We start from the raw sequence: 23,881 nt of genomic DNA on the forward strand, positions 1-23,881 counted from the left end.
AGTCATGGTTGTTAATTTTGCTAGATTTGTGATCTCAGTGATGATCCTGGTACCTCCCAGTGAGGAATCCTTCAATTTTAGTTTCCTGGGACATTGAGAAGTTTGCTCAGGGTCATCCAACAGGAATGTATTATTAGAGCTGGAACTTGAGCCCAGGTCTCCTGGACTGAGAACCCACTAGACCAAGCTGCCTCTCACCTGCAGGTGGATCTTGGGTTTTCTTTCTCATCACTTAATCATCAGAGATATTCAGAAGCAGAAAAAATGTCAAATTTTACCTCAGACACCACTGATGGTAAGACACTTAGACACTTCATCTATCCTGAGGCCTCAGTTTCCTCACGTGTAAGATGACGGGGGTCAGACTGTGGCTTTGAAGTTTCTTCCCAGCTCTAATTTTATGACTCTAGGGAATCTGGACAGAGAGAGAGAGAGAGAGAGAGAGAGAGAGAGAGACAGAGAGACAGAGACAGAGACAGAGACAGAGACAGAGAGACAGAGAGAGAGAGACAGAGAGACAGAGAGACAGAGAGAGAGAGAGACAGAGAGAGAGACAGAGAGAGAGAGAGACAGAGAGAGATTTGGGGCTGGGCACCAGGGAAGTCTTTCCTTTCTTTTTTCTTTTTCTTTTTTTGCAGGCAGTGGGGGTTAAGTGACTTGCCCAGGGTCACACAGCTAGTAAGTGTCAAGTGTCTGAGGCCGGATTTGAACTCAGGTACTCCTAAATCCAGGGCCCGTACTTTAACCACTGCGCCATCTAGCTGCCCCCAGGGAAGTCTTTCCTAAGAAATGGCCCCTGAGCTGGCCTTGAAGGGTAGTGGAGATTCAGAAAGGTATGCGAAGAGGGAGGGGGTGGGGGGGAAGATATAAGTGAAGGCGTCAGGACAGGAAATAGAAAGGGCTACAAGTGCAGCTGGGTTGGAATGTACACTGTGTAAAGAGGAGCCAGATGACATAATGGTCAAGGCTGGGGCCTGGGCCCACCAGGGAACTTCTGTTTTCTCATCAAGGTAACACTGTAGTTTCTCATCCCAGGAGCGTCATAGTCACACCGCTACCTTGGAAGATGATTTTGGCCAATGTGTGAAGGATGAGAGAGGGGAGACTTTTAGGCAAGCTCACCTTGGAGGAAGGGAGCCATAGGCACAGTCCAGGTAAGAGGTGATAAGGGCCGGAATAACAGGAGCATCTGTAAGGATTGTTGTGAAGGCAGATATTGAAAGGATTTCACAATAATTGGCTGGAAATGGTGTAGAGGGAAGAGCCCAAAGTACCAAGGAAGTGTTTTAAATATACACAAAGGAGAACAAGAACTAATTGGTGGAAATCTTGGCAGACTTTTGGCTGTGAGGGCAGGGAGGTCAGGAGAAAGGTCCGGGCTGGATATATGCATACATTTGTCCTTTATCTGCTGGAGGTGATGAGAGAAGATGATCAGATTCCTAAGTAAGGTAGTGGAGAGAAACTGGGGACAGGGGCCCAGGGGCAGAGCCTTCAGGGACACCCATGCTCAAGAGGCAGGACATGGTGATGAACAGCTAGGAAGATCAGAGAAGGATGAAAAGCAGGAGAGTGGTGCCATTCAGGGAGCAGAAAGTGTGGTCCAGGGCAGTGGGGACAGATGAGGGCCATCTGGTGTCACCCGTGAGAAGTCATTGGCTCCCTTGGAGAGAGTGATTTCAGTAGAGCCTTGGGGTTAGAAGCCTAATGGGAAGGTGAGGAAGCGTGGGTGTCCATGGTACTGAAGTAAAATTTGGATGGTCCATGCCAAGGGGGTGAGAGGAAGGACTGATTGGGTGAGCTCACTGGGGAGCATTTTCCATCATGAGTCCTTTGGAATTGTCTTGGATCATTGTGTTGCTGAGAAGAGCTAAGTCTATCACAGCTGACCATTACACAATGTTGCTGTTTCTGTGTACCATGTTTTCTTGGTTCTGTTCACTTCACTCAGCATCAGTCCACTTAAATCTTTTCAGGTTTTTCTGAAACCTGCCTGCTCCTCATTTCTTATAGCACAATAGTATTCCATTACATTCATATACCACAGCTTGTTTAGCCGTTCCCCAATTGATGGGCATCCCCTCGATTTCCAACTCTTTGCTACCACAAAGAGAGCTGCTCTAAATATTTTTGTACATGTGAGTCCTTTTCTGTTTTTTTATGATTTCTTTGGAATATGTACCTAGTAGTGGTATTACTGGGTCAAAGGATATAGCCCCTAGCCCTTTGGCCATAGTTCCAAATTGCTCTCCAGAATGGTTGGATCAGTTCACAACTCCACCAAAAATACATTAGTGTTACAGTTTTTCCACAGCTTCTCCAACATTTATCATTTTCTTTTTTTGGTCATATTAGCCAATCTGATAGGTGCAAGGTGGTGCCTTAGAGTTGTTTTAATTTTCATTTCTCTAATCAGTAGTGATTTAGAGCATTTTTCATATGGCAATAGATAGCTTTAATGTCTTCGTCTGAAGACTGGCATGACTAATTCTTGTTTGTTTTTTTTAGTGAGGCAATTGGGGTTAAGTGACTTGCCCAGGGTCACACAGCTAGTTAAGTGTCTGAGGCCGGATTTGAACTCAGGTCCTCCTGACTCCAGGGCCGGTGCTCTATCCACTACACCACCTAGCTGCCCCTGGCATGACTAATTCTTGACCAAGCCATGTGGGCACTTGGTAACCACCACCTCCTTTTCCAGATGTTTGCTAAGCATCTCTTGAACAGGATGACCTGGGATCTTCCCCCCACCCCTAACCCTCCAAATTGACATCAGACTCGCCAGCCACTAGTTTTCAGGTCCCATTCTCTTTCTTGTTTTGAAATTAAGGAAACATTTGCCCTTTTCCGGGCTTACTGAGTGTGAGGAGGAGAGAGTTAAGATGGAGGAGAGTCAGCTGATGATAAAGCAGGGAAAGGGGAAGGCAGGGGAGGACGGGTGGCCAGGGAGGGGCAGGGATGAGCAGGGCAAGCTGGACAACAGCATGGGGAGAGGTAGCAGGGAAGCTGTTCCCACTTAGCAACTAGTGACTGAGTTGAAGGGCTTAAGGGATCAGGAGATAGGGATTTGCTAGCCACGAGAGACAGGGGAATGATCGAATATGGAGAATCTCCTGGAGTACACTGGTCTCAAGGTTCTAATAATTAGGTTTCTAGTGTCCTGGAAGCATGTGCTGTTGGTGTATTTGGCTGTTCCCCCCATTGAACAAAGGACTCAGGACTTGCCATTTTTGCAGATTCCAGAAAAACTCAACCTTCTGTTACCACTTTTGGTGAGTGAACTTGGAACTTCTGGGTACAAAATGAGTTTACATGCTTCATGAATCGGGCAGGAAATGGAGGGCAGAGAGTGTCTCGTATCCCCAGTACTTTGCACAGTGACAGATACATAGTAGGCACTTCATAAATGTTTACTGAATTGAGCTGAAAGGTGCTAGAGAAGCAAATACACTGAAAGTCAATGTCTGGGGGCAGCAGTAGGTAAAGCACCAGCCTTGGATTCTGGAGGACCTGAGTTCAAATCCAGCCTCAGACACTTAACACTTACTAGCTGTGTGACCCTGGGCAAGTCACTTAACCCCAATTGCCTCACTAAAAAAAAAAAGTCAATGTCCACTCCCAACGAGCTCATATTTTAACTGAGAAATTCCTTCCATTGCTGACATTCTGAGCTTTCATATGAAGAATTTTCTGAGTTACTTCCTTCAGTAGCATTTCCATTGTCTCTGATTTCTTCTAGACCCTTTGCAAATGCAGAGATCTCCATGACCCCTTCCTAATGGAAGGTATAGCCCTTCGCAGAATGAAATATAATTACCTTGTTTGGTCAATAACTCATTCTCTGTCATTGGAAAAGATAGCTCCTTCCTGGCCCCTCTAATTTGTGGGTGATGTGACTAAGAATAGAGAGAATCACAGGAGGTAAAATGTTGATTACATGAAATTGAAAACAAAATCAATGTTGGCTAAGATGAGAATGGAAATGGTTAATTGGGAAATCATCCTTGTAGCAAGTTTCTCTGTTCAAGGTCTCATTTCTAAGATATAGGGAATTGATAGTCAATAAGTATTCATTAAGTTTCTACTCTGTGCTAAGCACTAGGGATACAAAGAAAGGCAAAGGCAATCTCTGCCCTCAAGGAGTTTCTCATCTAAGGAGGAGGGAGAACATGAAGACAACTGTATTCAAATAAAATATATAAATGAGTATTTGTTTTGCTTGACTAGGAGAATTTGTTATGAGTAATGGGTATCATTATTTCTTGCCTTCTCAACAGATGGGGAGGAGGTGAAGGGAGGAGGAGAATTTGGAGCTGAAAATAGAAGTAAAAAAGAATTAAAGGGGCAGCTAGGTAGCACAGTGGATAAAGCACTGGCCCTGTATTCAGGAGTACCTGAGTTCAAATCCGGCCTCAGACACTTGACACTTACTAGCTTTGTGACCCTGGGCAAGTCACTTAACCCCAATTGCCTCACTAAAAAAAAAAAAAAAGATGTGTACAGGATCAATTGGAGATAATGAGCAGAACGTGAAGCCCTAACATCCAGGAGTCTTGAGAAAGGTTTCTCCCAGAAGATGAGGTTTCAGCTAGGACTTGAAGGAAGGCCAAGATGAGGGAGGGGGGAATTCCAGGCATGGGTCTCAGTCAGTGAAAATGCCCAAGACCATGTAAGAAAAGGACCCCTTCCCCAGTAGATAAGTGATGAAAGGATATGAACAGGCCCTTCTCACGAGCAGAAACCCAAACTTTCAATGAGCAAGTGGAAAAAAGTTCGATATTACTAATAGTGAGGAAAAGGCAAATTATAACAGCTCTGGGATTCTGCCTCCTATCTCTTAGTTTGGTGAGGATGGGCGGGGGGAGGGAAAATGATAATTATTGGAATAAAAGGGGCCCCTCCTCCCTTCATCTAGCTCAACAGAAAACTTGACAAGTCTTGGGTCTTGGGGCCATCCTGTGGTCAGACTTCATTGTCTGGATAAAGTGGCCATCTGGGCGTGGTTACTCAGTCAGCCTCATTTCCCCTGATGAAAACAAGGATATTGTGGAGAGCAATGAGGGGAGTAACTAAAGACCTGCATGTCTTCCTGTGTCTTCCCTGTATGAGTTAGTCTGTCCCCATGGTTAGTACGAGCCCCACTTGGGTAAGAAGCTTTGGCTCCTTCAGACCCATCCCCCACCAGGAGCTGATCACTTTGAGTTGGAGACAAACAACTTTTTCTTGCACTGGGCCCGGGGGTTCTCCCCTAATACAACTTCCTGTGTGCCTTTCAGCGGTGCTAGGGTAAAGCTTGACTTGAGAGACCTGAGGCCGACTAGGAAACCACAGAAAGTGGAGGGCCCGAATGGGGCCCGGGCAACGAAGGGCAGAGACCTTCCTTCGCTTCGCTCCCTTTTAACAGATAACTAGCTCCCTTTGTCACTTCCTGTCATACATTGTGAGTGGTTAGGGAGGAGTTCCTTCAGGGAAAGCAGAGCAGCCCTGCTCAGGGAAGCCGGCTTAGAGTGGTTGGCTCCAATTCAAGGGGGGAGAGCCTTGGACTGTGAGATCTGAGTGGACTCCCCATTCCGGAGTGCCCCATGGTGTGGTGTTGCCTCTTTGTCCATCGTCAGGTATGTGTAGGGCAGCTCAGCCGGGCTGGGGCAGGGACAGGGTGGTCTACTGAGCCCCCAAAGGGTGCTGCTGCTGCGGGCCACTCCAAGCATGGGCAGTGGGCGCTAAAACCTTGTTTCTTCTGGAAATAGTCTAGAAAGACTTCCCTCTCTGCCAAGAAGCTGAAATGGGAGCGCTTGGATGCATCTTCCTTTCTATGCGGTAATGTTGAAATAAGAAGATGAAGGCAGATTTTTGCATCAAGGAGGGGGAAAAAAGATAATTTAAGTTGAAGAAAAGGCTGGTCTTCATTGAAATGATGATTTAATGGGAAGTACTGTTCTAACCCTCAAACCCATGACCATCTTTGTTACCAACCGCTGGTAGCAAAGCCTTTCTCCCCTCCTCACGCCGCACTCCCCTCACTGCATTTGCTGTTGACCACAATGCTGTTTCAAAGAGTTCTCCCCTCCCTCTGAACTTCAACTTGACTAAAACAGTTTAGCAGAGATTAAAATCTGAGACAATGGTGGGGGACTTCTTGTGGGTCTCCTTCAAGTTAGTCTGTTGGGTTTATGTGTGATATCGAGATGAGAGAATCAGACTTCACCTGGAGGGACTCATAAGAGACCAGAGGCTTGAGCTAAACCCTTGTTCGGGGATTTGGTTTCTTAAAAAAATCAGTGAACAAGCATCTATTTTTCTCTCTCCCCACCCACATTGAAAAAGGGGGAGGGGGGACTCATGTAACAAATATACATGGTCCAGCTAAGCAAATTGCCACGTTGTTCCATGTCCAGAGCTCCATGCCTGATCTTTTTCTTTGAAAAGGACCCGTTCTTGGCTTGGGAGTTAGCAGAGAGAAGGGGCCAGGAACGTTTGCTTTCACCTTTCCATAGGATAGAAAGGAATCAGCTCCTTTAGCTTGCCTTTTTGCTTTCATTTTTCTAACATTTTAAGAGCCACCCATGTGTCCCTCGATAGCGGCTTTTGTACTTTTGTACAATAGGATTCAGAATTAGAGTTTGATGATGGTCGCCTTTATCGCACAGGCCTACTGGGGGTGCCCTTTCCCCCACCCCCTCCAAGTGCGGAAAAAATCCTGGAAGCGCCCTTTCCTGTGAGTTATGTGATTTCTTTTCCCACACATCCTGTTTCAACCACTCGAAAAAGATATACTGCTCCCTTTCTGAAGGACTGATGTTTTTTAGTTCCGAGTAGATAAATTTAGGGACCTTTCAGAAAGATTTAATAGAGTCAGTATGGTATGGTACACAGAGTACTTGAGTGGGAGTCAGGGAGACCTGAGTTCAATAGCACCTTGAGTGGTTTGGGGGAAGGTACTTGGGCAGTTCGGTGGTGCAGTGGAGAGATCAAAGACTCTGGAGTCAGGGTAACTTGAGTTCAAATCCGACCTCAGACCTGTAATAGCTGTGTGACCCTGGGCAAGTCACTGAAGTCTGTTTGCCTCAGTTTCCCCATCTGTAAAATGAGATGGAGAAGGAAATGCAAACCACTCTAGTATTTTTGCCAAGACAACCCCAAATGGGTTCACTGAGCATCAGACGTGATCGAAATGATATAATGTAATTTCTCTTTGCTGAATCCAGTTTCGTGATCTACAAAACAAGAAAGTTGAATTCGATGTCCTCTTAGCATCCCTTTCTGTTCTGCATGTGTGATCCTATGATTATCACTGCCTGGTTAGATCATTAATGTGGGGCTCAAGGTTAATCCCCTCAGGGATCTTGGTGTAATCCAAGCTCTTTGAGGGCAGGAATGATCTTTTGCCTCTTTTTGTATCTTCAGCACTTGACTCAGCGCCCTAGCAGGCACTTCACTAATATATATTGTGTCTGTTGTGTCAAACTCAAGCAGAAACAGGATCCCTTATCCCTGCGGGCCACCCATTGACTTGGGAAACCACAAGTCAACGTTTTCTTTATTTTGTCGTGTTTTTATTTATTTTGCTAAACATTTCCCACTTACATTTTAATCGGGTTCAGCTGCATTTGACTCCTGAGGGTCTGGTTGACAAGAGTGCTAATTTTGAGTCAGAAGGACCTGGCTTCCCACCGAGACTAAGAAGCTTGCCAGCTGTGTGGCAGCTATTGGCAAAATCACCTGACCTCACTGGGCCTGTGTGCTCATCTACGAAATGGGGATATTGGTGTCCCTCATCCATCCTGCTTTGTTTTAAGAAGGATGGTTGGCATCATCTTCAGTGGGCCTACAATGACATAAAATCACTTTACTTTAGTTGAATTCAGCCGATATTAAACACCTACTGTGTGTGTGTCCCAGGCACTGGGACAGGCACTAGAAGGCATTAACTCAAGCTGTGGGGCACGAGGGGTTTGGAGCCTAAGAACTTGGGCTTGAATCTCTGTTTCTCATTACCAGTATAGTGTCGGCTGAGTCTCTTCACCTCTCAGGACCTCAGGTTCCTCATCTGTAAAGTGGTCGTTGGCTTTCAATCCGATGATCCCGTGAATATGATGCACGCATGGTCTCTTCTTAAACCTCAGGTCAAAGTTGGCTCCTTCGCTCGCCATATTCCTTAATGGTGGTTAGGGGCCAGCTTTCTCCACACTGTGCCGAAATATGGTTTCTAGAAGTTTTTTCTTAATAAGCCACTGGAAAAGTTAACATCTGTTAAAGAGGTTACTGGAAAATTTTATTTTGCTCTGACCCATTTCTCAGGGAAAAGTCTTAACTTCACCTGGAAGAGGAATGTAGAAGAATAATACAAGGATCATGGGTGGAGGTATGCTGTGTATCCACGGGTCCTTTCAGGGACCTTGGGCAAATTATTTGCATTTTTTTACCCTTAGGTTTCCCCTTGTATAATAATGAAAAGGAAAACAAAGATAGACAGCAGGGACTGGAAGAGACCCCTGAAACTCCATCAGACTACTTTACAGATGAGGAATTTTTTGCCTATCTTATATCCTCAGTCGTTAGCGCAGTGCTTGGCACATAGTAGGTGCTTCATAAATGTTTACTGTCTTGACTCATTCTAGTCCCACCCCCTCTTTTTTTTTTTTTTTTTTTAGTGAGGCAATTGGGGTTAAGTGACTTGCCCAGGGTCACACAGCTAGTAAGTGTTAAGTGTCTGAGGCCGGATTTGAACTCATGTCCTCCTGACTCCAGGGCCGGTGCTCTATCCACTGTGCCACCTAGCTGCCCCCATGTGTCCATGCATCTTACTCATAGGTTCATGGGGTCCAATTTAAAGCCAACCAGTCCACTTGACAAATGAGGAACCTGAGGTCCAGAGAGTTGACAAGACTTGGCCAGTGTCATCCTATCTCTGTGTGTGTACATGTACATGCATACACATGCATGTATACAGATAAAGAAAGTACAAGATAGGGAATGGTGGGAGCAAAGGAGAAATCCAGAAAAGGTATTCAAGGAAACATTGAAGAAGAGAAGTCACCACTCTGGCTCGCAGCCTTGATTTAGTGGTAGGCAGTGACGATTTTTAGAAACAGGGTAAAAAAGGGACCAGGAAAGGAAACCCTGCTTCAAACAGAGGGGTCATTTCTTATTTCAAAGGTAAGATGATGATCGCTTTGTGCTTTGTAGACCTTCTACCACCACAATGTTTTCTTTCTTTTTTTTTTTTTTTTGCAGGCAATGGGGGTTAAGTGACTTGCCCAGGGTCACACAGCTAGTAAGTGTCAAGTGTCTGAGGCTGGATTTGAACTCAGGTACTCCTGAATCCAGGGCCAGTGCTTTAACCACTGCGCCATCTAGCTGCCCCGACCACAATGTTTTAAAGTCAGATTCTAAGCCAGCCCGTACTCACTCTATGGACCGGGTCGGTGGTGGGGACCGAGGGGAAGAAGTATCAAGGGGTCTGTCACCCATCATGTGGAGCAATCGTGATGAGGGACCACTGGGACCTTACTAGAAACTCTTGGGAAATATGTTGCCCAGTAGTGGAAAGAATTCTCAAGAACAGCTATGGTTAAAGGATGGAGAAAAGGGCAGCTAGGTGGTACAGTGGATAGAGCACTGGCCCTGGATTCAGGAGGACCTGAGTTCAAATCCAGCCTCAGACACTTGACACCTACTAGCTGTGTGACCCTGAGCAAGTCACTTAACCCTCATTGCCCCGCAAAAAAATTAATTAATTAAAAAAAAAAAGGTGGAGAAACTTGTGTCCTAGAGTTTTCAACACCTACTAGTGATGGCTCCCCAATTTTCCTTTTAAAGGGCAACTTTGATCTATGATTTAAAATTTTTTCCCCAGTTCTATTCCCATCTTTTCTTCCAAGCTCAATGTTTCTTTATTATCCCATCTAGTTGGTGTAGAGAAAAAAAACCAACAACCTCTTTACCAGCACTTAAAGCCCAGCTCTGTCACTTGGTACTTGGGTCCCTTGAGCTCTTTGAAGATTAATATTTTCATGTGTAAAATGGCGATAATAATGCTCACACTACCCACCTCAGATGGTGTCGGGAGATTCAAGAGAGATCGTGAATATAAAATATTTTGTTGCTGACAAGGTTTGTGCCATCTTCATCTTTACCATCTTCCTTTCCCTGATCCTTTCTAGTCACAAATAAGTTCAACTTAGAAATCGGGGCTCTCCAAGCCTCAGCTTCTTCATCCATAGGAAACAAGAGGTTTTGTCTCTGATGTTTGATGACCACGTTTCCCCTTTCTCGTCATTCACCTTTATTCTCTGGTCACTCACTAGCTTCCTTGTTTTGCTGAAGTGCCTGAGCTCTAATCCCAGCTCTGTTATTTATTTGCTGGGTGACTTTGGGTCAGTCACTTATTTTTTTCTGGGTCTCAGTTTCCTCCTTTGTAAGACGAGGGAAGCTGGACTAGTAGTCTTTCAAGGTCCCTACCAGTTCTAGCTCTGGGATCTGATGTTCCTTCGACAGATCATTAGCTAAGTCTGGATTTCTTACCTCCCAGTGATCCCTGGCTCTGTAGATCCTGACAGAGGATTATGATCCATCTCAAGGGAGTTTGTTGATGTGGAGGCTGGTAGGATGGGGTGGGATAAGTGGATTCCAGCCTTGACCCACCTGGTAGAGAACAGATCATTTGTCAAGCCTCTCTTACTAGTCTACAAGTGAATTCCCCGCTGTCCAAAACAAACAAACAAAAATCCTTTTTCTCAATCTCGGCATTCCCCCCTTAAACTATCATCCTACTTCTTTTCTCTCCTTCAGTTCTAGAAAGCAGTCTAGACTCCCCATATCTGCTTTGCCCACTTCTCAGTTCTTCACTTCCTGTCCTCTTCTTAATCCCTTCCATTCATGGTCACATCCCTACAACTGTCCTGAAAATGTTCTTCCCAAAGCTTACAAATTGTCTTATTGGTGTCAGACCCAATGGCCTTCTTCAAGGCCTCATACGCCATAGTCTCTTATTATCACCTCCCTTCCTTTCTTGATGCTCTCTGGACTGTGGGTTCTCAGGATGTCCTCTGACATCTCTGTTTTCTGTCCATTTCTTTTTTAAAATTAAATTTTATTTTTAAAAAGGGGGCAACTAGGTGGCACAGTAGATAAAGCACTAGCCCTGGATTCAGGAGGACCTGAGTTCAAATCCGACCTCAGACACTTGACACTTACTAGCTGTGTGACCCTGGGCAAGTCACCTAACCCTCATTGCCCCGCCTGCCAAAATCAGTTTAAACTCCAAATAAAACAAGAATTTCCATATATGGAATAGAACCAAGAAAGACTATTGAAACTGTAGGTCTCTATGCTTAGTTTTTATGTGTATCATCAATTCAACATGTAGCTTTCAAAGCTATCCTGATTTCTGTATTTCTTTCCGGTCTTCCTTCTGTGATCCTACTGATGCTTCAGTGACTCCCTTTTCTTTGTCTTTCCCTTTTTCCCCTCTTCCTTCCTTCTTTCCCTTCCCTCCCTCCTTTTCTTCCTTCCTTCCTTCCATCTCTCTTCCTTCACTTTTTAGGGGGAAACATTAAAAAGAAAAACAAAATCCTCTTGACTAATATGCCCAGTCAAACAAGACAAATTCCCATGTTGGTCATGTCTAAAAATGTATGTCTTATTCTATATCTTGAGGTCATCACCTTTCTCTGCAGAGATGGCTGGAATGCTTCATCGTCAGTCCTATGGAATCACAGCTGGTCATTTCATTGATCATGGTCCTTAAACCTTTCTAAGCTGTTTTTCTTTCTACTGTCGTTTTCATTGTATAAGGAGACTGTTCTCCTGGTCCTGCTCATTTCAGTCTGCAGGAGTTCATACAAGTCTTCCTGAGTTTCTTTGAAACTACTTACAGTGCAATGATATTCTATTGCATTCATTTACCATGACTTGTTCAGTCATTCCATAATTGATGGGCTTTTGCTGTTGTTGAGTCATTTCAGTTGTGTCCAACTCTTTGTGACCCCATTTAGGGTTTTATTGGCAAAGATATTGGAGGGGTTTGCTGCTCTAGCTCTTTTTACAGATGAGGAAACTAAGGCAAACAGGGTTACAGCACTTTTTCAGGATCATACAGCTATTACATGTCTAAGTCTAGATTTGAACTCAGGTCTTCCTGACTCCAGGCCTGGTGCTTTATCCACTGTACCATCTACCTGCCCTAATTGATGGACACTCTTCCCCCTTAGTTTCCAATTCTTTACTATGATAAAAAGAGCTGTTAAAATATTCTTGTCCATATTTACCTCCTTTGCTCTTTTGGGGAATAGGCCCGCTAGTGGTATTGTGAATCAAAGGGTGCGCATAGTGGAGGCGGCTAATTGCTACAGTAGATAGAGTACTGGATCTAAACTCAGGAATGCCTGAGTTCAGCCTGCTTCAGATACGTCAAAGCTAACTGACGAAATCACTTCCTCTCTGGTCTATCCAAGGTCCCTCCTCTCTAAATGGGGAGCTACTTCCCAGGGTTGTCTTGGGGATCCAACGAGAAGTGCTTTGCAAACCTTAACACAATGGCTGTTGTTAAAGCCTCATCGTCCAGGGATTTCATAGCATCCAGCCCTGTATTTCCAGCTGACAACTGGATATGTCTAATTGATCGTCCCTCAAACATAGAGCCCCAAATTAAACTTTTTATCTCCTCCTCTCCCCTGACTCAATGCTTTTCTCCCAGATTTTCTTCCCAGTGATGACACCACCATCCTCCCAGACTTGTGTAAACTCTGTGTCAACCCTGACTTTTGCCTCTTTCACTCCTTATATCAGTGCAGTTGTCAAACCCTATCATTTAAGTTTATAATAAATCACCAGATAAAACCAGTAAGCTCCCACAGGTGGAAAGGCAACTCCACTTTGGAACAGCTTCCTGTTGTCAGGAAGGAAGAATTTCCTAACATAAAAAAAAAATCGGGGGCATGGATGAATAAGGACAAATGCAGATGTATAACTCTCCAATCAGATACCCAAATTATGAAACTGTATGCCTCTTACTCATTTGTATCCCCCACAGTTTCTGGCAGTGTATTTTGTCTGTCGCAAGCACCCAGTAAGTCACTGAGTTGAGCGACGGTTTACATGTCAGAGAGGGGATAAGAAAAGGACATTGGTTGTTTTCACAAGTCACAAGTGCAGTGGAGAAGTCTGGGAAGCAATCTTTCATGGAGAGGACAAGGCCTGCAGAGTTTTGGAGGTTAATCAAGCTTCTCACTTGAATCCATTGAGATTTTTGCAGAGTGTCTTGCCAGCCTTAAAGCATTCTTATATACATTCTAGAAATTATTATTGCTATCATTCATAGGCGAAGGTAGAATGCGTGATCTCTTGCCGAGGAAGGCTGGTAATATTGTTAAGACGGGTTTCTCTATCCTTAGTCTTTGAGACTAAGGCTAATGGCTCATTGTTTTGAAAGGCAGGCAGGAAGCTCGGTGAATGCCCAGGGTCACCCGTGGCATTCTTTCCAGCTGTTCTGGCCTGTACAGGTGGGCAGATGGTTCCTCCCCAGCACATTTTGATCTTGTGGTGATTCAGTTTGGGGTGTTCTACTCCCTTCCTCCTTCCTCCGCTCCCCTTTTGGCCCTAGTGCTGTACATCAGCATCCCTGCTTTGAGAGGTTGCAGGGACAAGGTGGGAGGCCGTGTTATCTTTGTTCTGTGCTGAGGCAGCTCGGGCAAACCGCGTGTCCGAGGGGGTGTAACAGAAACTCTGTTGCTGGAAGATGATTGCTGGGACTTCTTGATTTACAGTAGGAATCCAAGGAATGAGTAAGAGAAATCAGAGGACAATGGGAGGAGGTAAAGGAGCTTGGGGTTTTTTTTGGCAAAGCTACTAAAAGTACGTGCTGGTTTATGCTGTGTGTGTACTGGGGACTATCAGGGCATTTGCAGAGATATCCTGATCACTGATTGTTCCCATCGAGAGGAAGTCTGGGAAAAGAGGGTTTGGGGGCATCGCAGCGGGACTAGGTAGTGAGTCCCAAATGACAGAGGAGAGCACTTTGGGGCATCTCGTTTTAGCCTAGTGGTGGGAATAGGGAGTGAGAGTCGCAGATAATAAAGGGCCTCCATTTCAGCAGCTCTGGGGGGCAGGGAAATCATCCTAGAGACCCACCAAGATTGGGCCGTGTTGGTGTCATCACCAGCCACCAGCAGGAGGTAAAGAGGCTGGGAAACTGTTGCCTACTCTTCTGCTAACCAGGGAGGGTCAGGTATTCTCCAAGAGCGTGCAAGAGAAAGCCCGGGGAGAAAACAGCCCGCCTCTTCTCCCCGTGGCTAGAGAGAGACGTCTCCACTCTTCTCTTTTTTTGGGGGGGGGGGCGGGGCAATGAAGGTTAAGTGACTTGCCCGGGGTCACACAGGTAGTAATTGTTAAGTGTCCGAGGTGGAGGTCGGATTTGAACTCAGGTCCTCTTGAATCCAGGGCCGGTGCTTTATCCACTGCGCCACCTAGCTGCCCCCACGTCCCCGCTCTTAATGTCTTCTCTGAACTCTTCCTTGTTCTGTTGTGAAGCATGGGGGGGCAGGCCTCAGACCCCTCGCTAGAGAGAAGCTAGCGCCTCCTACTGTCTCCACTCAGAGGTCCTTCATTCCCTCCTCTTCTGTCACATTCTCTTCCCGCTCCCAGACCCTCATGGCTCCCGAAAGCCCTCTGATTTCCTATGGCTTTTATTTCTTTCCTGTTCTTTTTTCTTTCACTCCACTTCTGAATTATAGTTGCTGATATATATGAAAATGGTCATACGCTAGCTTGATATGTGTAATTCCGAGAAGATAAAGAAGGGGGGGGGTAAATGAGCATTTAGGTGCTTCCTGTATGCCCAGCACTCTGCTAAATGTTGAGGGATGCAGACAAAGGGAGCTTAGCTAATCCCTGTTCACAAGGAACCCAAACTCTAACTGAGGGAACAACACGTAAAAGAAAATTCAGGTTCAAGGCTGATGGAAACATCCAGGAGGCCTAAGGCTGCTACCACAGGGCAGCTGGCAAGGTTCAGGTTTACATCAGTAGGTCAGAGAGCAGTGCCAGGGGTCTTGCAGGGCATGGGTGCAGGATACATAGGAAGGACTGGGGGTGGGGTTCTCTACCTCACGAGGAAGAATAGAGTTGGTGACATCCGTCTCTCCAAGCTGTGGGCACAGGCAACTCTGATGGGCTGGTGGGGAGAGGGGCAAAGGAGGGGAGCGTGCTCCCTGTGACAGTGGGTCTTCTTTTGTCTTAGCCATTCATCACAGATGGATTCTGTGGAGAAGGCTCTTAGAAAAGAACGTTGAATCTAGCTCCTTGGTCAGGGCCTGAGATGCAGGAAGGAGATGCTCTTAGCCAGGGATGGAGTACATATAATGAAGACTCAGAAAATCAGTATCTGTCTGCAAGCTGGCTGATCTGATGGATTTACTCATTTATGCTTCCTGGAATTGTTTCTATTTCCTAATAATCATGACCTTTCCTGATAGAAGTTAAAAGGGTAGCAGCATAGATGTAGAATTGGAAAACATCTTGGAGATCACCTACTCCAGAGGGTTTTCCCCTCCTTAGAGGCATGTTTTTAAATGTGTAAAATACAGTATACAAGATTACAAAGAAAATCAGTTGAACTCCACTTATCAAATTAAAACAAGAACAACAAAAAAGTCTATAGATCCTGCAACAGAAGAGTATAGCTTAGGTGGAGGTGAGTATGCTTGGAGGTGTGTATGTGTGTGTGTGTGTGTGTGTGTGTGTGTGTGTGTGTGTGTGTGTGTAGCTTTATAAGTTGCAAAGTATTTCCCTCACATCAGCTTTATGAGATGGGTGGTGCATGTACTATAATTATTGCCATTTTTCAAATCGGGAAACTGAGGTTTAAAAAGATGAAGTGACTTACCCAAGATCACATAGATAGTTACAGAGTTGGGATTTGAACCCATGGCCTCTGCCTTTAAATCTCTCTTTCCTTGGTACCATAATGTTACCCTTCTTTCCAAAGGCTCATAGTTTTCTTAGATCAAGTATCTTCATCTACATGGAATGGCAAAACAGCAATTATGCATAAGATTAATCAGATCAGGAAATGGAATGGGAACTGTGATAGGACAAGGACTACAGGAATGATTACAGATATACAATCTCAGGTCACTAGCTTCTGTCTTCCAGGCAATTCCTGACTTTCCTCATTTGCAGAGAGCAAAAAGAGCAGAGGCAGATTTGTTAGGAAGATCAAACAAGATATTAGATGTAAGAAGGCTTTGAAAATTTGCAAGGGCTACACAAGGGTATTGATATTAACCAAAAATTCAGTTTATTCCATGGTTTTTCAACCTTCCTGTTAGAAATTTCAGTTCATCTGAAAAAGTTCCACCAAGAAAATGAATGCCTTAGAGAGGCATTGTATCTAAGACTGGGGGGTAGTGTATGTGTGTGTGTGTGTGTGTGTGTGTGTGTGAGGGAGAGCCGTGTTGCCTTCTGCCCACATAATGTCATACCGGTGACATTGTGTTCTCTCTAGGGCTTCATAGCTAAAGAAGAATGTTAATAAAATAGAGACCATCAAAAGGGGAGTGACAAGAATGGTCAAGGGCATGGAGGCCTTGGCATATGAGGATGGGTGACCCCTTATTGGAAAGAGAGCAGGGATTTTGGCTCAGCACAGGTTGGACTACATAGTCTCTGAAATCCCCCCAACTCTAAAGTTTTGGTCTCGACACACTAGAATTTTCTGGGACTGAGAGCTACAAAGTGAGGGTTAAAACCTCTTTAATTGGGGCAGCTAGGTGGCGCAGTGGATAGAGCACTGGCCCTGGAGTCAGGAAGACCTGAGTTCAAATCCAGCCTCAGACACTTGACATGTACTAGCTGTGTGACCCTGGGCAAGTCACTTAACCCCAATTGCCTCACCCCCCAAAAAACAAAAAAAAAACCCAAAAAACCCAAACAAAACAAAAAAACCTCTTTAATCTTACTTCCTTCATACTCCCATACTAAACTGGGATTATTACCAGGTAGCAAATGTGATCATGAGAAATAGAATAAGTTTTTAAAGATGAACAAAGTCAATTGTCCAGTGACCAAAGTAACCCTGAGATGAATGATTCAGGACTCCTGGGTGTCTGAAATCGAATCGAGTCTGAAAGTTTGACCAATTAAAAATGCATGTGTTTCAATTGCTTGGGTACAAGTTGTCCTTCAGGTGACCTGAGGGCTGTCCCTTCTGACTCTGAAGTTTTCTGTACTGTACGAAACAAAATGATACACACTGAGATGCTGGACAGTAAGACCCAGAAACAGAACACAGATTGTAATGAGATTAGCAGGAGGAAGGAGAAGCTGGTGATATTCATGGAAGGTTCAGGGTCTGATGCGAATGTTCTTGGAGGTCAGATGCCAGAAGTAGCAAGGGGAGAAAATAGGATGAAGAGCTTGTCATATAAGCAGAGTTGGAAGTAGACTCAGTGACCATCTTGTTAGGTTGACAGCATTTATTAAGCTTTCAAATTATTTGTTTTTGTTTTTGTTTTTGTTTTTGTTTTTGTGGGGCAATGGGGGTTAAGCGACTTGTACAGGGTCATGCAACTAGTACATGTCAAGTGTCTGAGGCTGGATTTGAACTCAGGTCCTCCTGAATCCAAGGCCAGTGGAAAGCATTTATTAAGCAGAGGATACTAAGAAAGGCAAAAATAGTCCCTGCCTTCAAAGAGCTTACAGTCTAAGATGGGGAGACAGTGTGCACACAGCTGAGTAAGTGGGTATATATTATCCAGCCTATAACTCTGACTTTTTCTACATCACAAACAAGAGACCCAATGGTATGGGGAGCTCACTACCTCCTGTCCTTCTTCATCTCCATCTTCTGGCTTCCTTCATGTCCAAGCTAAAATCCTACCTTCTCCTGGAAGCCTTTCCCAATACCCCTTGATTCTAGTGCCTTCCCTTTGTTGGTTACTTCTAACTTATTCTGCATAGAATTGTCTGTACATAGTTGTTTGTGGGGGCAGCTAGGTGGCGCAGTGGATAGAGCACTGGCCCTGGATTCAGGAGGACCTGAGTTCAAACCCAGCCTCAGACCCTTGACACTAGTTGTGTGACCCTGGGCAAGTCACTTAACTCCAATTGCCTCACACGCACACACACAAAAAGAATACATAGTTGTTTGTAAGTTGTCTCGGTCCACTAGATTGTAACTTCCTTGAGGGCAGGCACCATCTTTAATCTTTCTTTGTATCCCTAGCACTTAGCACAGTGCCCGACACCTAGTGCACCCTTAATGAATCTTCTGACTGGCCAAGCTCTAATTGTTAGCACCTTGTTCTGAATGCCAGGCTTCAATCTGCCTCTGCAACATCCACCCTTCATTCCCAGTTCCTCCCTCTGCCATCAGACAGAGCAAGCCAAGTTCCTCTTTCATAGCATTGCCCTTCAAAGACTTGAGAACAGCAGCTTTTGTTTTCTTCCAGTGTTTCTCTCAGGAAAGCTAGCCATCCCCATTTCCTTCAGTTATCATCATCGGCGCCCTCATTTCCCCAGTCTTCTCTTCTAGACCTACTGTAGCTCTGAAATATGGTGGCCACAACAGAACAATAACTCCATATGTACTCTGGCCAGGGTAGCAGACAGCAGTATCCTCCTCATATTTGTTCTAGCTGCTGTGCCATCTTTATGCAGCCATATGTGGGGCTGCCATCTCACCGTGTTGATGCTTTTTTAGGCCGGTGTTCCATTGAGATCCCCAGATTGCTTTTTTAGCCAAACCATTGTCTAATCATGTTTCCCTACCTTCTCCACGAGACCTTTCCTTACTCTCTCCAGGTGTCTGTGCTCCCTCCCTCCCTCCCTTTTTAAAACTTTTTATTTTTGCGGGGCAATGAGGGTTAAGTGACTTGCCCAGGGTCACACAGCTAGTAAGTGTCAAGTGTCTCAGGCTGGATTTGAACTCAGGTCCTCCTGAATCCAGGGCTGGTGCTTTATCCACCATGCCACCTGGCTGCCCCTTCCCTCCCTTTTGAAATGACTTTGAATGTACCTCATGTTCTACATGTGAGATATTCTCTATCCCATCCCCCAGGAAAGCATAAGGACCTTGAAGGATAGGACTGGATTTTCCAGGGCCTTTGCATATAGAAGATGGGTGCTGAATAAATACAAAGTGTCCCAGAAATCTTTAGCACAGTTTAGGCTATTAAAACTTAAAATGAAAATTATTAAAATTTAAAGACTTCAAACTTTTAATAGCTTAAAACTGAATCAAGACTTTGGGGACATCCTATAATAATAATAATAATAATAATAATAATAATAATAATAATAATAATAATAATAATAATAATAATAATAACTACAACCACAATTACTATTATATGAACACTATATATAATACAGAATAGAATATATAAATAATACAATATGATATATACAACATAGTATAGTATAGTATAATAATATGTAATTTAGTTGTCTTCTATGCCCAGCACATAGTAGATATCATAGGAATGCTAGCTATTTATTATAGTTGTTATTAATGCTATTTTTTATTTCCAAATATTTTTACAAATACTTCGTTTGAGGAGCACTCTGAATGAGGATTTTCCCTCCCCAAAAAGATGGGAACAGACCTTAGATATATTATTAATAGTAATTCGATTTGTTCAATTTTTTCAGACTTTTTTGTGACCCTACTTTGGGTTTTCTTGGCACAGATACTGGAGTGTTTTGCCATTTCCTTCTCTGGCTCATTTTACAGATGGGGAAACTGAGGCAAATAGGGTGAATTGACTTGCCCAGGGTCACACAGCTAGTGTCTTAGTGTGTAATTTAAGATTCTAAATGTGGGTTCTAATCTGTTCCCCCAGTTTTGGGGGAAACTGACTAAAATCACTGATAAAACGAGTTTAGGTTTTTAAGGGTATATTGAAAGATAGAAAGAGAAAGATTGAGAACAGAATTCTAACAGCATGGCAATCCTATCTTTCCTCAATTTTCCTGTGAAGTCCTCTGCCGCTGCCACCACCACCATAAAGTCAGGAACCAAAAAGAGACAGACCTCTCCATGCAGGCCCTCCTTCCTCCTTCCTGTCCCCTCCCAGAAAATGGGAGGCTCCTCAAGTTGATTGGCTGGTAACCTTGGTGGACAGTACCCATGTGCAAACGTTACTTCCTGACACTAAGGAAAAGCCGCATGGCCTTGCCCTCTGAGGCATTCTCCTCATGGTGGAGCTTTCCTATAGTAAGTCTCCAGTAGGTGGCATCATTCCAATCATTACAGTTCCCCCTTTTGTTTCATTCGAAAAAATGAATGCGTTTGCTCAATGAAACATTAGGTCAGATTTGAACTCAGGTCTTCCAGACACCAGGCCAGGTACTCTATCCACTGCACCATCCATCTGCCCTAAATAATAATAAAGAACTAGTTGTGCCAGGCCCTGTGCGAAGTACGTTACAAATATCATCTCATTTGATCCTCACAACAACCCTAGGAGGTAAGTGCTGTGATTATCCCCATTTTACAGTTGGGGAAACTGAGGCAAATGTGAAATGACTTGCGTACGGTCACACAACTAGTAAGTGTCAGAGGCTGGATTTGAATTCAGCTCTTCCTGATTCCAGACCCAACAGTCTATCCTCTGCTTCATCTAGCTTTCTACAATTATTAATTAATGAGAAAATATCAAACTGTATATACCACTCGATTGCCTTACAAACCACAATAAGAATCAGTAAGGAAGGGGGCAGCTAGGTGGTACAGTGGATTAAGCACCGGCCCTGGATTCAGGAGTACCTGAGTTCAAATCCGGCCTCAGACACTTGACACTTACTAGCTGTATGACCCTGGGCAAGTCACTTAACCCCCATTGCCCCGCAACAAAACAAAACAAAAACAAACAAAGAATCAATAAGGAAAATGAAGCAGTAATAGTTAAACAAAGGCCTAACCATTCCCACTTAGGCTACATTTGTAATAAATTTCTATTAAATTGAATGAAACTGAATTGAATTTCCATCCCTGCAGCCTCTCTCTTCGCCACCCAGAACCAGTATTCATTCTTCTGAAGGCAGCATATTGACAATCTCCTTCCTAGAAACTGTATTAAAAACAAAATTAAAAAAACCCAAACTGTTAAAGAAATATCTTAATATTTGGGATTGGAAAGATAGAAGCAGATTTTTTGTTTATTTTTAGAGGTTATTTCCCAGTCTCTGCCCACCTCCATTGCTGGCATACTCCAGCACCACCCTCAGTGGTCTGTTACTATTGCTAATTATGGATTGCTAATTACTCATATTAGAGGAGATTTTCATTTTGGTCATTACTTACAGTCGCTGAATTTACGTTTGGAAGAGGATCTCAGGGCATCTTCTCCACTCACCTGATTGTGTGTTTACTTCTCTGTGTCTATGTGGATTGTTCTGTTAGAATATAAGCTCCCTGAGGGCAGGAGCTGTTTCACTGTCTTTGCATCCTGGCATGAAGTAGAAATTTAATAGATGCTTGATGAATTGAACAGTTTTGTAGATGAGGAAACTGATTCCCCTGAGAAGTTGCCTTGGTCAGTCAACCTTAATAATTTCAAACCAACAAACACTGATCCTCACCAGGTGACATTTTTCAATCTTTGTACCTGGTAAGAAAAAATAAAAACTCTGAGCTGTAGATTTTTATAGGCTCGATAAAGAAAAAACGTTCCAACAAGTAGATGTGTTAGGAAGGGGCGTGGGCTGTGTCCAGAGGTGGCAGGGTTATCACTGGGGGTCATCAAACAGATGCTGGATGACCACTCTTTACATGGACTATAGGGGGAGGATTCCTTTCCCATGTAGGTTGTTCTAGCTGGACTCAGAGTGAGACCCCTTCCTGCTCTCAGAGACTGTCATTTTTCTTATTTATTTGTAAAATATTTGCACAATTAACACCTGTATCAGCTCGCATTCACATCATGTTTTAAAGTTTGCAAAGCATTTTGCATCTATCTTCTCCTTCAAATCCTGTCCAAAGTCTCCATCTTTAACATTTAATAATAATAGCCAGCATTTACATAAAGCTTTGTGTGCAAAGTTCTGTACTTGCTATCTTGTTGAATCTTCCTGAAAACTCTGAGGTAGGTGCTCTTATGCCCATTTTACAAATGAGATAACTGAGGATACATAGTATCATGGTGTCAACAAGGATACATGGTACCTTTGATAACAGTTCCTAAAATAGTACTTAGCTTCAGGACCAGTTGGCCTCATCAGTTGGAGGATCTTCTTCTCTCTCTGCCTCTCCCTCGTTCACTTCTTCCTCTTTCTCTCTAGTCTAAAATCAATAGACCATGACCATCAAGATGAATCTGAAAAGCAACCCTGCAACAGAGGGGAAAAAAAAAATCACAGTCAGAGCCAACCAGGAAACAGATTCGGCTCGCCAGGCTTTCTGGCTCCCTCCCCAAACCTGGTAGATTCCCTCCCCTCCCAAAAAGGGGAAGGAAGGAGGTTAAATAAAGATAAAATACCCATCCTCGAACAAAGCATTGGGAATCCTTTCTGGTCCCTATGCATGCGCACCCATTTCCTGTAGCTAAAATTAGACCTATTAGGAATTTCATTTTTAATATATTGTCACCAGGAACTGGAGCTGCAGCAATGATGGTAGCTCAGATCTTTCTCATGAGGGAAGAGGGAGAAAGGGAGAAATTCTTTCCACCCACTCTTGGATGGAGAACAACAGATTGGACTTTTTGCAAAATGTTATTCTTGTGCTGAGCAAAGTTTCAAAAAAAGGAAAAAGGCAGACAATTGACTCATTATAATATAGGAGTATTGTGTGAATATGATAAATTGTGTTAGATTGTATGAATCATAAATTAATATAATCCACTATTATATGATGTTATATTGTTATGTTAGTTGAACTCTGAATGTATTTATTGTCTTTCATGCAGTGTTATCACATATCTCAAAGCTTTCCATGATGTAGCTGAAAAAATTAGACATGAAGTCAAAGGTTCTGGTTTCAGATCCCCAGAAAGTGTTCAGAGGGAGGTATAGACAACTTTGGAAAGTCATATGTTGAATTTGTTATATGCTTTAAAAAAACAAAGTTGCATCTGAGAGGATCACAGTTTTGTATATAATCCTCTTTCTTTGTTCTTTGTGTTTGGAAGTGTTCAAGTTCCTGTCTCAGACTCTTACCAGCTGTGTGACCCTGGGCAAATTGCTTAATGTTTCAGCCTCAGTTTCCCCATTTGTAAAATGGGCAAAATGGCACCTATCTGAGGATTTGGAGGAAAATTCAATGAGATGACACGTAAAAAACTTTGCATGCTTAAAGCACCATATAAATGCTGGCTATTCTTATTAGAAGCTGTCTATTATGTTTGTTGGTGTTTGAAAAATTGCGAAGACCTAAAAATGTTGTTTAAGTAATGAAATAATTTTTAAAGAATATGAAGAATAGACTATTTTAAAATTTTAAAAGAATTAAAATTAAAATTTATTCATTTATTTGTTCATCTATTTATTCTCCATTTATTTATTTTTGGTGGGGCAATGAGGGTTTGTTGTGGGGTTTTTTTGTTTGTTTGGTTTTATTTTTTTGCCAGGCAATGAGGGTTAAGTGACTTGCCCAAGGTCACACAGCTTGACACAGTAGGTGTCAAGTGTCTCAGGCCAGATTTGAACTCAGGTCCTCCTAAATCCAGGGTCGGTGCTTTATCCTCTGCGCCACCTAGCTGCCCCCAATTTAAATTTATTTTAAAATAATTTTTAAAAAATAAGTTTCCCAAATGCAAAACAACAACTAAACTTGCTGTGTGACCATGAGCAAATCACTTTCCTCTTTGGTAGAATAAAAAAGTGATACTAACTAGGTAACCTCTACTATTCCTTATAGTCCCAAATCTCTGATCCAAGTGCACAA

The 23,881-nt window shown here is 43.6% G+C and overlaps 1 protein-coding gene across 3 annotated transcripts in view; it reads left to right on the forward strand.

Moving 5' to 3' along the window:
• ARHGEF3 (Rho guanine nucleotide exchange factor 3) overlaps positions 1 to 23,881 on the forward strand; it is a 305,070-nt gene that overhangs the window by 121,708 nt on the left and 159,481 nt on the right. The window contains exon 1 of one of the 3 annotated variants that reach the window (XM_043975608.1): positions 5,531 to 5,612. The exons of the other annotated variants lie outside the window; for them this stretch is intronic. Coding sequence (XP_043831543.1) covers positions 5,580 to 5,612 — 33 coding nt within the window. The 5' untranslated portion in view covers positions 5,531 to 5,579. Of the gene's footprint in view, positions 1 to 5,530; positions 5,613 to 23,881 lie in introns of those variants that run through there. 3 annotated transcript variants of the gene reach the window in all.

Source organism: Dromiciops gliroides, chromosome 1 (assembly GCF_019393635.1).
Source record: "Dromiciops gliroides isolate mDroGli1 chromosome 1, mDroGli1.pri, whole genome shotgun sequence".
Classification (NCBI taxonomy): Eukaryota; Metazoa; Chordata; class Mammalia; order Microbiotheria; family Microbiotheriidae; genus Dromiciops; species Dromiciops gliroides.